Source organism: Leptosomus discolor, chromosome 18 (assembly GCF_034619465.1).
Source record: "Leptosomus discolor isolate bLepDis1 chromosome 18, bLepDis1.hap2, whole genome shotgun sequence".
NCBI lineage: Eukaryota > Metazoa > Chordata > Aves > Leptosomiformes > Leptosomidae > Leptosomus > Leptosomus discolor.
In genome coordinates, this window is record NC_141408.1 from 10,148,390 (window position 1) to 10,161,882 (window position 13,493).

A 13,493-nucleotide genomic window follows, 5' to 3' on the forward strand; every position below is an offset into this window, starting at 1 on the left:
GTGGGGTGCATAATGCCAGACCTGGCACTGGGAACAGAACTGGGGGTGCCCAGGGCTTGGGCTGGATCCAGGACGAGCACCCAGAGCCAGTGCTGGGATGCCCAGAGCAGGACTGGGACAAGTGGGAGGTGCCCAAGGCTGGGACTGGGGTGTGCAGGAGCCGGGCTGGGACTAGGACCAGGACCAGAACCACAAGGGGTGCTCAGGATCCAGAGTGGGGGATGAACAGGATCAGGGCTGGGACCAGAACCAGGACAGTGCCCTGGACTGAGAATGGGACCAGGAGGGCACTGAGGAATGGGACTGGGACTGGGGTCAGGACCAGGGGATGCCCAGGAATAGGACCAGGACTAGGGGATGACCAGGATCAGACTGGATTGTACAGGACCAGTTTGGGGGCGCTCAGGGCTGGAACCAGAACTGGGTTGGGGGGGGGATGCCCAGGAACTGGGCTAGGATAGCCAGGACCGGGACCGAGACCGGGACCGGGACCAAGATCAGGCTGTGCTGGGTGCGGGTGCTGGTGTGGGTGCGGATGCAGGTGCGGGTGCAGCAGCGGGGGGGGGGGGGGTGTGCTGTGGGTGCGGGGCGGCGCCGGTGCCGGTGCGGGGCGGTCGCGGCGGCGCTGCCGGTGGCGGGGCGGGGGCGGCGGGGCCCCTCCTCCGCCGGGGCCGGGCCTGCGCCGCTTCCTGCGGAGCCGCCGGGCGCTGGGAGCAGCCGGCAGCCCCCGGCGCGCCGCGGCCCCGGGCCCCCGCCGCCCCCGCCCCGCCCCGCCCCGCCGCCCGGCTTCCCTCCCCCCCCCCTCCCCTCCCCAACCCCGCTCCCCCGGCGGGCCCGGGGGTGCCGCCGCCGCCGCCCCACGCTGGCGCAGAGGCCCGGGCCCGGGCCCGCCTCGCCGCTGAGGATGTCCCGGAAGGCGCCGCGGGCGGAGGTGTGCGCTGACTGCAGCGCTCCAGGTAAGGGCCGCCCTCCCAGCCCCCCCCACCCCCCTCCGGTACCGGCACCGGAGCCCCTCGGTACGACCCCGGTACGCCCCATCCCCCCCGCCGGCCTCCGCACCCTCGCGGCGGGGCCCTTCGCACCCCGTGATGCCCCCCCTGGAGCCCCCTCCTCCCGCCCCGGAGCCTGGCCGGGAGCCTGCCTTGCACCACCCGGTACGGCTCCAGGAACCCTCCATGAGCCTCCTCTGCGCCGCCCGGTGTGCCCCCCCCCCGGTACACCCAGAGCACCCCCCGAGCCCCCTCTGCACCCCGCGGTGCCCCCCGGTGCATCCCCAGCACCCCTATGAGCCCCCGCTGCACCCCGCGGTGCATCCCCCCCGGTACGCTCCCAGGGAGCCCTTTTGCATCTCCTTCTATAGCCCACAGTGAGGCCCCTTTACACCCCCTGGCTGCCCCCAGGACCCCCCCGCGGGGAGTCCCCTCTGCACCCTGCGGTGCACACCCTAGGGACCCCCACTGAGTCCCCTGCTCTGTCCCCCAGGAACCTTCTCATGTGCCCCCAGTGCAACACCCTGGTGAGGCCTCTGGGCCCCCTTGGTGCACTCCTTTGCTCCCCCCAGGAATCTCCCAGTACACCCCAAACATGACCCTGATAATCCCCCCCATACCTTCCTCAGTGCCGCCCCGGTGTATCCCCGCTGCACCCAGCACCCCCTGCACCACCCACAGCCTTTGCACCCCTCGGTGTGGGGGCTGCTGGTGCAGGCGGGGGACGTGCCGGTCGGTGCCAGCAGCGCTGAGGACCCTGCAAATGGTGGGATGGGGGGGGACACCCTCCTGTGCCCCGCAGCACCCCGCAGCCAGCACCCACGCTGGCCGGATCCAGACTTGGCGGTGGAGGCAGGCTGAGCCGGGCCGGCGGCGGCCGTGCTGCAAGCCGGAGCCTGAGCCTGGGCAAGACGATTCGCATCCCCAGTGGTGCCCGTGCCCGCAGCCCCCACGCTGGGCGCGAGCCCGTGGGTGTCACAGTGGGGCCGGACCCCCAAACCTTGCCAACGATGTGGCCAGACCCCCAAACCCTGCCCATGGCCAGCACGAGTGGCCCCACGGCAATGAATGAATGGGGCCGAGAGTTGAGGCTCGCTCTGAGCCAGCCCCGGAAAGCTGCCCGCGGGCCAAGGCTGTGCCGAAATTATTCCGGCCACGTGCCAATGGCCAGATCCTGCCAGGAGAACCGGTGGCACGCGTGGGCGCAGGGCTGCCCTGACTCTGGGTGCGCCCCCCGTGCCAGCGGGCAAGCGGGAGGTGCAGGGGTGCCCAGGGCGGTGCCGAGGCTCCCTGCTGGGGCGGGGGGAAATGGAAACCAGTTTCTTCCAATCTCTTATCACCCAGCAGCCATGTGAGGAAATGAGTTATAAAGTCCAGAGGCCACTTCCTACCGTGCCGGGAGCACCCGCTGCTGCTGCCGGGGATGTGCTGCCCAGCTCTGCATGGTGGGGTGCCTGTGGGGTGACCTGGTCCCTCTGCCTGGGCTCCCTTGGCTGAATCCCGCTCCGCTGGCCCCATGCGGGGATGCCAGCCGGCCCCAGCCCTCCCCTCACCAGTGCGGGGCTGAGTGCTGGGGGTTCCAGCGTCAGCCCATCGGGATGGAGGTACCGGGAGCTTCCTTGGGCTCCAGGATACTCCCAGGGTTCGGGGTGTCCCCATGCCGGCGCTGCCCGAACTGCTGCAATGCCCACCCGCATCCCGTCCGTCCCCTGCAGCAGGGCAGGGTGCAGCCCTACGGGTACCCCAGATCCGCCCGGTTGCGGGGCCAGGGGCAGCCTCGCTGGCCGGCCCCCCCCCCCCGCCCCCCGCACGGAGCGTCCTGTTCCCGGCAGCGCCCCGTGGGCAGCGGGCGCGAAGGCACAGATGCTGCCGCGCCGGCTGCCAAGGCGCTGCCATCTGTGTGCGCAGGGCTGCCAGGCTGGGGGGGGGGGGGGGGCGCTGCTCCCCACCCCCCCCGGCCACCCCACCTCGGCCCCGGGGCGCTGCAGCACTGCAGGGCTGGGTGCCCCCCAAAACGGCGTCCCCAGGGCTCGATGGGGGGGAGGAGGGCTTGAGGAGGGGTCCGGGACCCCACGGGGAGGAAGGAAGCAGGGGAGGCCCAGCCGCCTGCCTGCCTGCTGCCTTCTGTGGAGTGGTGAGGCCACTGTCACCCCCTTGGGGCCACATCGTGGCTGGCCAGTGCTGCCCCGCCCCCCTCCAGGTCCTGTACCCCCCGGGCTTGGGGGTCCCCTATGCTGTAGGGGAGTGTGGTGTTTGTGTAGGCCCTACAGAAACAAGGGGTGGTGGGGCTGGGCAGAGGCTGGCAGGACTCCCCCGCGGCACCCATCAGAGGGGACACCCCGGGATGGTTCAGCATCGTCGCCCCATGCCTGACCACCTGTCATGGGGAAGGGACTATGACCCAGTAGGGGGTCCCCAAATCCTGCCCTCGGCGCTGCAGGAAGGGCGGCTGCAGCCGCAGAGCCACCCTGTTGAGCCAGACCTCACGCTGGGCCACCCCCAGGACCCATTTTTGGGGTGCAGGCATGGGGAGCCGCTGCCCGGCTGAGAGTGGGGCCCCTGCGGGTGCCGGGGCTGGTGCCAGCGCGGGGCCGGCGCAGCTGCTGAAATGGCCCTTTGTTCCCAGCGGGGACACAAAGGGCTCCAGTCCGGCAGCCGGGGTTGGGGGGGAGGTTATGGCAGCGTGGGGGGCCCGTGGCACCTGCCCCAAGAGCTGGGGTGCCCTGTGGGGCTGGCCTGGGGTGGGGTGCCGAAGCTGCAGATCCGATGACCACCATACGTGGGACCCACGGGTTGGGGGTGCCCACCCATTGAGGGGGAGCATGCTGCCCCCATCCAGGACATCCCCCCCAAAAAAAAATGGCCAGCCGGGGGCTCAGGAGGTGCGTGGCCTCTATGCTGCAGCGAGTCAGGGTGCCCCTGCTCGGGGTGCGCTGCCATGGGGCTGGCATCATCCCTGCTGCCAGCTGCCCTCCCTGATGGGGGAGGCGAAATCCTGCCCCCCCCCCCCCCCCCCCCCCCCCACTTTTGGCTGGTGCCTGGTTGCTACGGGAAACCTGTGGGTTTCCCCTGGCGATGGGCTGAGCCCCTCGCTGTTGCCTGGGAAACGATTGCTGTGGCAATGCATCCCCCCCCCCGCCCCCCCCAGCAGTGGGATGGATGGGATGGGGACCTCGGTGGTGGGGTCACCCGGCGACACCCCACCCTGTGCCGCCCCGCAGACCCTGGCTGGGCCTCCATCAACCGCGGGGTGCTCATCTGCGACGAGTGCTGCAGCGTGCACCGCAGCCTGGGCCGCCACATCTCCATCGTCAAGCACCTGCGCCACAGCCCCTGGCCCGCCACCCTGCTCCAGGTGGGTGCTGGCCCCGCGGGGACATGGCGGGGGGCACATACACACAGGGACACCACCCCCCCCCCCCCCCCCCCCCCGCCTCACCGCACCCACTGGGCCCCACCTCTCCCCCGCAGATGGTGCACACCTTGGCGAGCAATGGGGCCAACTCCATCTGGGAGCATTCGCTGCTGGATCCGGCCCAGGTGCAGAGCGGGCGCCGGAAGGCAAACCCCCAGGACAAAGTGCAGTAAGTGCCCCCCGGCACTGCGGGGAGGGGGTCTGCACCGGCCGGGTGCTCCCCCCCCTCACCCTGCAACCTGCCGCCCCCTCCAGCCCCACCAAGTCGGAGTTCATCCGCGCCAAGTACCAGATGCTCGCCTTCGTCCACAAGCTGCCCTGCCGGGACGACGACGGCGTCACTGCTAAGGACCTCAGCAAGGTGGGGTGCGGGTGCAGGGACCCCCGCCTTGGCTGTGGGTACAGATCCCCCCCCCGCTCTTACTGGTTCTCTCCTCCGCAGCAATTGCACTCGAGCGTGCGGACGGGCAACCTGGAGACCTGCCTGCGCCTGCTCTCGCTGGGCGCCCAGGCCAACTTCTTCCACCCGGTGAGCGCCGACAGGGCTCAGGGTCCCTGGGGACAGTGCTGGGCTTGGAGAGGGGCAGGGGGGTCTTGAAGCCCCGTCCCATGGGCAGGCTGGGGGGCTGAGGCTGCCCGTGCCTGCAGGAGAAGGGCACCACGCCGCTGCACGTGGCCGCCAAGGCTGGGCAGATCCTGCAGGCAGAGCTGCTGGTGGTCTACGGCGCCGACCCCGGGGCGCCCGACGTGAATGGCCGGACCCCCATCGACTATGCCAGGTGAGGGCATGGAAAGGGGAAGGGTCACCCCTGCCTGCAACCCCCTCCAACTTCTTAGGGTGGGCATCACCCCTGCCCGTCCTCTCACAGGCAGGCAGCCCAGCACGAGCTGGCGGAGCGGCTGGTGGAGTGCCAGTACGAGCTGACCGACCGGCTGGCCTTCTACCTCTGCGGCAGGAAGCCGGGTGAGCGCGGGGGTCCCGGGCGGGGGTGTCTCAGCCCCGGGAGAAGGCACAGGGCCCCGCTCACCACCCGTCTCTTTGCACAGACCACAAGAACGGGCACTACATCATCCCGCAGATGGCCGACAGGTGAGTCCCCGGCGCCCGTGGCCCTGCCGCACCGTCCCATGTTCCCCCCGCGGTGTCCCCGCTGGGCCAAGGGGGGGACCCTGGTCACCTGTCTGTGACTGGCACTGGAGCATCCCTGGGGTGGGCGGGGGGGTGTCCCGCGTGCCCGCGCGTTTAACGTCCGCCTTTATCCTGTTCTTCCCTCCGCTGCCTTCTCCGGAGCGCAGGGTGCGCCCAAAGTGCATGGCACAGAGGTATTGTCTGCTCGGCTCTCGGCTCCGGGGGCCCCCCTGTGCCACCGGCGTGGGCCCCCCCTGCAGCCCCGGCCGCTCGGCCCAGCCTGGCACCCGGGGAGCACCTAGGGAGGGGGGTCCTGCTCGCCCCCTGCCACCTCGTCCCCTTGTGCCTGCCTGCCAGCCCCACTCGGTGAAGCCCCCCGTACCTCATGGGGGGGCGGGGTATCCCTGTCATGTTGGGGTTCAGCTGGGGACCGTTTCAGTGGGGACAAAAATAACCCCCACTTTGTGTCTCCCCCTCTCCCCACATCCCCCCAGCCTGGACCTCTCTGAGCTGGCCAAAGCAGCCAAGAAGAAGCTGCAAGCGGTGAGTGGGGGCCGGGGCAGGGTTAGGGGGGGTCCCATCTGTTCCCCCCATCCCGCCTGACGCCATCCCCCGTCCCGCTGCAGCTCAGCAACCGCCTCTTCGAGGAGCTGGCCATGGACGTCTACGACGAGGTGGACCGCCGGGAGAACGATGCGGGTGAGCAAGGAGGGGGGTGCAGGGTGCAGCCCCCCCAGGGCCGGGGCTGGGGCGGGTGTCGTGGCGCGGGGAGGAGCAGCCAGCGGGGCCGAGGCTGAGCTTGGCGCTCCCCCCGATCTGGATCCGTCCGCCGGGACCGCAGGCCCCTCCTTCCTCATTCCTCCGACCGGGGAGGTTTTCTTCACGCGAGGGGCCACCGCTGGGTGCTGAGGCTGGGGTGCTGCTGGAGGTGGGTGCCGGGACCCCTCAGGGGTAGGGGCTCAGCCTAGAGGGGTGCCCTTGAGCTGGGGGGGGGTGGTGGGGGGGTGGCTGGGGGGGGGTCACCCCGTTTCCACAGAAGGGTGGGCGCTGACAGGCACGCCAAACTCTCTCCCTGCTAGCTCGGGGGGTTGGTGAGCTGGTGCCTTAAAGGGTGAGGAGCTGGGGGGTCCCTGGTGGGGGGGGGGCATGGGGGGACTCCAGCCCCATGGGGTGGCCGGGAGAGGCAATTCCCGTCAGCCTGGCCGGGCTCTGCTCCCAGTCCCAGCAGGCTGGCCCTGCGCCCGCGCCTGCGTCCTGCCGGCTTCACCACAGGCCCCGGGCCCTGCAGCCCGTTCGCTCCGGCGGGGGGGAGTCCGGCCCCCGTAGCCCCCCCCCCCGCCTCCCCGGGGGTCTGACGCTGGGTGCTTGCCCGCAGTCTGGCTGACGACGCAGAACCACAGCACGCTGGTGACGGAGCGCAGCGCTGTCCCCTTCCTCCCCGTCAACCCCGAGTACTCGGCCACACGCAACCAGGTGAGCTCCCCACCAGGACCTGTGACCCCCCCCGCCTTGCACCCAGACCCCTGCTCACCCCCTTTCCCGGCCCCCCCGCTCCTCCCAGGGCCGGCAGAAGCTGGCCAGGTTCAACGCCAGGGAGTTCGCCACCTTGCTCATCGACATCCTCGGGGAAGCCAAGCGCCGGCAGCAAGGGAAGAGCCTGCTGAGCCCCACAGGTGAGGAACAGAGCAGGTAGCGAGGGGGGGGCTGAGCATCGCCCCCCTGCCCTGTGCTCAGCAACCCCCTGCCCTCCCCTAGACGCCCTCGACTACTCGCTGCGGAGCCAGAGTGACCTGGACGACCAGCACGACTACGACAGCGTCGCCTCCGACGAGGACACGGACCAGGAGCTGCTGCGCAACGCCTCCCGCAACAACCGCGCCAGGGTGAGCCCCGGACCCCTGCCCTGCACCCTCCCCCCGCTCCCCAGCTCCAGGATGCCCGTGCTGAGCCCCTTTCCCCGCAGAGCATGGACTCCTCCGACCTCTCAGACGGCCCCATCACGCTGCAGGAGTACCTGGAGGTGAAGAAGGCTCTGGCCGCCTCTGAGGCCAAGGTGCAGCAGCTGATGAAGGTGAACAACAGCCTGAGCGACGAGCTGCGCCGGCTGCAACGCGAGGTGGGTGTGGGGCCGGCAGGAACCCCCTCCTCGGCATCCCCCCTCCTCGCTGATGCCTCCCCTCCCGCCCTGGCTGCAGATCCACAAGCTGCAGGCAGAGAACACGCAGATCCGGCAGCAGACGGGTCCCGCGCACCCAACCCCAGCCCCCAGCGAGCGGCCGGAGCACGGGCACCCCCCGAGCACGGCGCCCCCACACCGCCGGGACCGCCAGGCCTTCTCCATGTACGAGCCGGGCTCGGCACTGAAACCCTTCGGGCAGCCGGTGGAGGAGCTGGTGACACGGCTGCAGCCCTTCGGCGCTGGCGTGAGTGTGCTGGCACGGGCGGGCGGGCGGGCGGTTTTTGGGGTGCAGCGGTCCCCCCAGCCCCCCCCAGGGTGCTGGGTCCCGTCCCCGCGGGGCTGTAACCTTTCGTGTGTCACCAGGAGGTGGAGGACGAGGCTCTGTACTCCATGCACATCCCGGCCAGCGTGTACCGGGTAAGGGGGCCGCGGCGGGGGCGGCTCCTGCATGGGACGTGGTGACTGTCACCCTCCTGGGCTGTGGCCTCTGTGCTGTCCTGGGACGTCCTGTCCCCCCACCACCCTGCACCCCCCGGGTCAGGCCGGTGACCTCCCTGGGGGACGGTGGCCACGGGACGTTCCTGCATGTAGGGCGGCGGTGTCCCCTGTGCTCGTCCTCCCCTGCACGTCACTGGGATCAGCTCCGGACCCTTCTGCGCCCCGTTCAGCACCGGCTTCCCCTCTCTTCCCCCTCCAGATCCGGAAAGGTCCGTCTGCCTCCTCGGTGCCCTTTCCCCCATCCTCCCCGCTGCTCTCCTGCCCGCCCGACGGTGCCCGGCACATGGTGACGTACCGGGGAGGGAGGGGGCAGCTCCCAGGGTGGGGGGACCCCAACCCTGCATGGGGACGGGTCTGGTCGGGGCCTAACGCTGCTCCTCTCTCCTCCAGAGCAAGCTGGACCGGCATGGCAGTGGCACCGACAGCGACTACGACAACACACAGGCCGGTGAGGTCCTGATCAGGTGAGTGCCGGGGCTGGGGACTGCGGCGGGGACACAGGGCTGGTGCTGACCCTCGCTCGGTCCCCACAGCATGGAGGGGAAGCGGTTTGTGGAGCTGAGCAAGGACGAGGACTTCCCCCACGAGCTGGACCCGCTGGACGGGGAGCTGGACCCTGGGCTGCCCAGCACGGAGGACGTCATCCTCAAAACTGAGCAGGTCACCAAGAACATCCAGGAGCTGCTGCGGGCGGCGCAAGAGTCCAAGCATGACAGGTAGGGCTGGGGCACGGCCACGAGGTCCCTCCAGCCCCACAGACCAGGGGGCTGCATTTACACAGGGTCATCCTCGTCACCTGCCATGGTCGGGAGCCATTGTCCCCACCACAGTGCTCACCCCTTCTCTTTGCTCCCAGCTTCATGCCCTGCTCGGAGAAGATCCACTCGGCTGTGACGGAGATGGCATCGCTGTTCCCTAAGGTAAGAGGGGTTGGGCGTCCCTGGGGCGAGGGGGTCCCCACCAGGCGCTATCAGCTCCCCACCCAGCGCAGGTTCTGACGCTGCTCCTCTGCCCCGCTGCAGAAGCCGGCGCTGGAGACGGTGCGGAGCTCCCTGCGGCTGCTCAACGCCAGCGCCTACCGGCTGCAGAGCGAGTGCCGCAAGACCGTGCCGCCCGAGCCAGGCGCCGCCGTGGACTACCAGCTCCTGACCCAGCAGGTCATCCAGTGTGCCTACGACATCGCCAAGGCCGCCAAGCAGCTGGTCACCATCACCACTCGCGAGAAGAAGCAGTGAGCGCCGGCCCGTGTCCCCCCCCGCCCCGCACCACCTCCGGCCCCCCACGCTCTCCCAGCTCTCCCTCCCCTCCAGCAGCAGCCGGCACCTGGGGCGAGCGTGGCTGCAAGTGGCCTTTAAGCCCACGGGGAGCTGGGGCGTGGGCTGAGTGTGTCCCCCACCCATCGCCCCTTGTGTCACCGAGGAGCTGGTGCTCGGCCTGCGGGGTAGGTGCCTGCGTCCCCCTGTACAGACCCCTGCCCGCCCCGGGGCACGCGCCTAACTTATCCTGTACATAGCCTGTGTAGCTGTCTGTGGCGGCGGTGGCCATGTACCCCCCCCTCCTCAAACCCCTGCAAAGCCCCTCGCCGGGCGGCCGGTACCCCCGGGGCCGCCCGCAGTGTTACACTGGACTGGGGCGCCCGTGGGTCCCCCCTCCCCGGGCGTCCTGCCCCCACACCGGGGCCGCGCTCCCTACTGTAAGATGTGTCCTTGTACATTTGTATCAATAAAGGTGTGAGCATTGCACGGGCCCCTGGACCCCCGGCTCCTGTGGCGATGGTGGGGTCCCACCTCCCCACCCCCCCACCCCCCCCGCAGAGCCCAGCTGCTGGGGATTCACCCCCCCCCCACCAGCACCAGGCAGGGCTCGGCCACGTGTCCCTCCCATTTCACCCAGTCCCCTTGGCCCTGGCTGGCGGCCGGTCACACCATCCCCGGCACAGCCCCGCTGTCCCTTGGCACAGCCCCGCCGTTCGCCCAGCCCCGGGGCAGGGCTTTCCCAGTACAGCCCCGCCACCGCTCTGCAAACCCACCGAGCACCGGGGGCTGCCGGCTGGGGCTCCTGCCACCCCCATGGTGTCCCCCGAGGGTTTGGTGGCTGCAGCCGCGGTGCTCACTGGCCTGGGCCTCCTGGCCTGGCGCCTTTGGGCAGGGAGGCTGGAGGTGCCTGGAGACTGGGGAGAAGAGAAGGAGGAAGAGAAGGGGATCCCCTTCCTTGCCGAGGATGGCTCAGGGCTCTGCCGGCTGCTGTGCAAGCCCTCGGCGCTGGCCCAGCACCTGGTGCGGAGCCTGGGGCGGTCAGCGGTGCTGCGGGGGGGCCACTGGCCATGGCCGCGCTGGCCCCGGTTCCAGATGCTGCAGCAGCTCCTGCAACCGCCGGAGCAGGAGCCGGTGGTGGCCCGGGAACTCCTGCAGCTGCCTGACGCTGGACTGGTGGCCCTGGACTGGCTAGTGGGGCCGTGGGGGACTGGGGGTGGCAGTGGAGGGCGCCTGAACCCGCTGCTGCTGCTCATCCCCAACGCTGCCGGGAAGGTGACCAGGGGGCTGCTGCAGCTGGGGCTGCAGGCACTGGAGCAGGGCTTCATCCCTGTCATCTTCAACCGCCGGGGTCACAACGGCTGTCCCCTCACCACTCCCCAGCTCCAGCCCTTTGGGGACCCTGGGGACCTGCGGGAGGCAGTGACTTACCTACGCTGCCGGCACCCCACCGCCCTGCTGCTGGCCGTCAGTGAGGGATCGGGCTCGGGGCTGCTGCTCGCCTACCTGGGGGAGAGCGGGTCCTCCAGCCGCCTGGCCGCCGCTGCCTGCATCTCCCCCATCTTCCGTGGCCGGGACTGGTTTGAGGCTGGGATGCCCTGGCTCTACGAGTGGCCGCTGCTCCTGCACCTCAAGAGGGGACTCAGCAGGTCAGTGGGGTCCTTTGGGCCTGGGGGGGGGGTGTGCTGGGGAGGGGGGGCCCCAGAAGCCCCTCAGCCACCCCTGCGGGGGGTGTGTGTGTGTGTGTGTGTGTGTGTGTGTAATGGGTGCTGCTGGCGGCACCGGGAGCCCCAGCGTGGGCACAGAGGTGCTGAGCGCAGCAAAATCCTCTGGTTAATGAACACCAGCCTGGAGCCGGCTGCTGCGGGGCCACCTTGGCTGCCACATGTTCCCTGGCCCCACCGGGGCCATGGCAGCATCTCGGGGTCCCCTGGCTGAGACGTGTCATCTCAGTGGAGCAGCACTGGGTGGGTCGGCAAAGCCCCCGTGCTGCACTGGACCCCAGGGAGGGGGCTGAGCTGGGCTGGCCACCGTCACCCCTGCAACTACTGCTTGCCCCCCAGCACCTGACCCCGGGTGTCTGCTTGGGGAACGGGGGGAGGGTTGTGGGGGTTTGGGCAGGGGCTGTGGCAGCTGCCACCCCTCTCCCAAGGGCTCTGTGTCCCTGTTGCCCAACACAGCCATGCTGGGGAGGGCCAAGAGCTGGCGTGGGCTGGGACGGGACACAAACAGCCCCGTGCCAAGACCTTGAGCAAGGGACACCTCCTCAGGCGGGGCTGAGACCTTGGCGGGGGTGGGGGGGGTGGGGGAGGGAGGGGGTGGGGGTGACACACATCACCCCTGCCGGTGGGCAAATGACCCAAAACCCCACAGCTAAACCCCAAAACATTGGGGTAAACTGGTGGGAGATTGAGCCTCAGCAAAGGCTGGGTGGGTGCAGCCAAGCACAGTGTTTGCTGCAGGGATGGGGTGCTGGGGTGGGGGTGGGAGTCTGCTGGCCAGCTGGTGGGGGGGTGGGTAGCAGGGTGTCTTCCCCCCCCGCCCCCCCCCCCCCCAATTTCCCGATACCCATTGTAGGCGCTGCTGTCACGGCAACGGAGCGAGCGCTGGCTGCCTCCCGTTGCTATGGTACCTGGGCTGGCAGCGGCTGTGCTGCGGGGACCACTCCCTCCAGCATCCCCAGTAAGAGGCTGGGATGGGACCCCCCAAGCCAGCTGCAGGGGCTGGGGGGGGCGGCGCGAGGGCTGCCCCAATCCCTGTCTGTGGTGCCACGGCCAGAACTTGGTGTTGTCGTGTCCCCCCACCACCACCCCCTGCCCCTTACGGTGGGTGCACAAGCCGGTGGCATCCCCGCAGCCCCCCAGCCCACAGCGGCCACCCGCTCCCTGCAGGTATGCCGGGTCCCTGGCCCAGGCGGTGGACGTGGACAGGCTGCTGGGCAGCCGCTCGCTGCGGGAGCTGGAGGAAGCCCTCTTCTGCCGGACCAAGAGCCACCCCACCAGCTGGGAGGCTTACTGGGACCGCAACGAGCCCCTGCGGGACGCCGACGAAGCGGCCGTGCCGGTGCTGTGCCTCTGCAGCGCCGATGACCCCGTCCGCGGCCCCCCGACCCGCAGCCTGCCCCTGGAGCTCTTCCGCAGCAGCCCCTACTTTTTCCTGCTGCTGACCCCGCACGGGGGGCACGGTGGCTTCCCCCAGCGGGGACCGGGGCGCTGCTGGGCCCACGAGGCCGTGCTGGAGTACTTCAGGGCCATGGCCGAGTTCCTGCGGGCAGAGGAGCGGAGGAAGGGGCTGCCGCGGCCCCGCCGGTGGGGGGGTCCCACGGTCGAGCCCCCTGTCTTCACTTGGCAGAGGTCATACACCCGATAGCGCCCGGGGAGGGTCCCAAGCTTGGGGGGGGGGGATGGGGGCTCAGAAAGGCAGACAGACACTCCGTGTACTAAAATTACTTTATTACAGTTGATTTTTTTTTTTTTAACATTTCCTTTGCTATGATACAAAGGATACTTACAAACAAAATATTACATATGACCTTACTTTTTTCTCTTCTCTTATTTTCTGACAACTTGGTAACAGCTTTAAATGCACAATCTATACAATTAATACAGGTTATATATGAGCTATAATGTATGTTGAACCAGAAGAATACCAGAATACTGACAATATACTGTACATTAAGCCTTACCAGTTAGTGCTCGTGGCATTTTCTACAAGAAGGAAAACGCACACCTGTAGATTCACTCATACCAGCTGGTGCTACCAGACATGGAAGCAGGAAGGAGTTTAATTCCCCTAGTTAAATCCTTCGCGGCCCATCACCGTGGTGCTGGGCCTGGAAACCTCAGACCAGTGTTCATAGTAAAACAGCAGATATGTGTGTGTTTTTTCTTACCGACGCTCTGCGGCACAAAACCGCGGGGCCGGGCACCTTCCCCCGGCCCCACGGCAGCCGGGCTTTGCTCTACCTGGATGATGCCCCAGAGCAGTCGGCCACGGCGCTGGGGCCGGGCGCTGGGCGAGCTCTTGTTGG

The 13,493-nt window shown here is 69.2% G+C and overlaps 2 protein-coding genes across 4 annotated transcripts; both read left to right on the forward strand.

Annotated features, from left to right (window-relative positions):
- Positions 1-904: 904 nt before the first annotated feature.
- Positions 905-9,445, forward strand: GIT1 (GIT ArfGAP 1). 3 transcript variants are annotated; one of them, XM_086475441.1, is made up of 22 exons: positions 905-956; positions 4,211-4,344; positions 4,461-4,573; positions 4,660-4,765; positions 4,847-4,933; positions 5,053-5,183; positions 5,274-5,368; positions 5,452-5,494; positions 5,701-5,727; positions 6,028-6,076; positions 6,160-6,232; positions 6,909-7,006; positions 7,095-7,206; positions 7,289-7,416; positions 7,497-7,649; positions 7,729-7,956; positions 8,076-8,129; positions 8,410-8,496; positions 8,601-8,674; positions 8,744-8,926; positions 9,067-9,130; positions 9,233-9,445. In XM_086475441.1, exons 1-22 carry the CDS (start codon positions 905-907, stop codon positions 9,443-9,445), a joined length of 2,304 nt encoding a protein of 767 aa, XP_086331567.1. The 3 variants fall into 3 exon arrangements, with proteins under 3 accessions (XP_086331567.1, XP_086331568.1, XP_086331569.1); XM_086475442.1 differs by lacking the exon at positions 5,701-5,727; XM_086475443.1 differs by lacking the exons at positions 5,701-5,727; positions 8,076-8,129.
- Positions 9,446-10,279: 834 nt separating this feature from the next.
- ABHD15 (abhydrolase domain containing 15) lies at positions 10,280-12,832 on the forward strand. The gene is made up of 2 exons (XM_086475358.1): positions 10,280-11,112; positions 12,355-12,832. The coding sequence occupies exons 1-2, from the start codon at positions 10,280-10,282 to the stop codon at positions 12,830-12,832; spliced, it is 1,311 nt and encodes a 436-aa protein (XP_086331484.1).
- The last annotated feature ends 661 nt before the right edge of the window (positions 12,833-13,493 follow it).

Excerpts from the sequence above, each read along its gene's own strand:
- GIT1 (XM_086475441.1), top strand. The coding sequence starts at position 905 with ATGTCCCGGAAGGCGCCGCGGGCGGAGGTGTGCGCTGACTGCAGCGCT. Across the intron at positions 4,766-4,846 it reads CTGCTAAGGACCTCAGCAAG|CAATTGCACTCGAGCGTGCG; the intron begins GTGGGGTGCGGG and ends TCTCCTCCGCAG. Across the intron at positions 4,934-5,052 it reads AGGCCAACTTCTTCCACCCG|GAGAAGGGCACCACGCCGCT; the intron begins GTGAGCGCCGAC and ends CCGTGCCTGCAG.
- ABHD15 (XM_086475358.1), top strand. The coding sequence starts at position 10,280 with ATGGTGTCCCCCGAGGGTTTGGTGGCTGCAGCCGCGGTGCTCACTGGC. Across the intron at positions 11,113-12,354 it reads CTCAAGAGGGGACTCAGCAG|GTATGCCGGGTCCCTGGCCC; the intron begins GTCAGTGGGGTC and ends CGCTCCCTGCAG.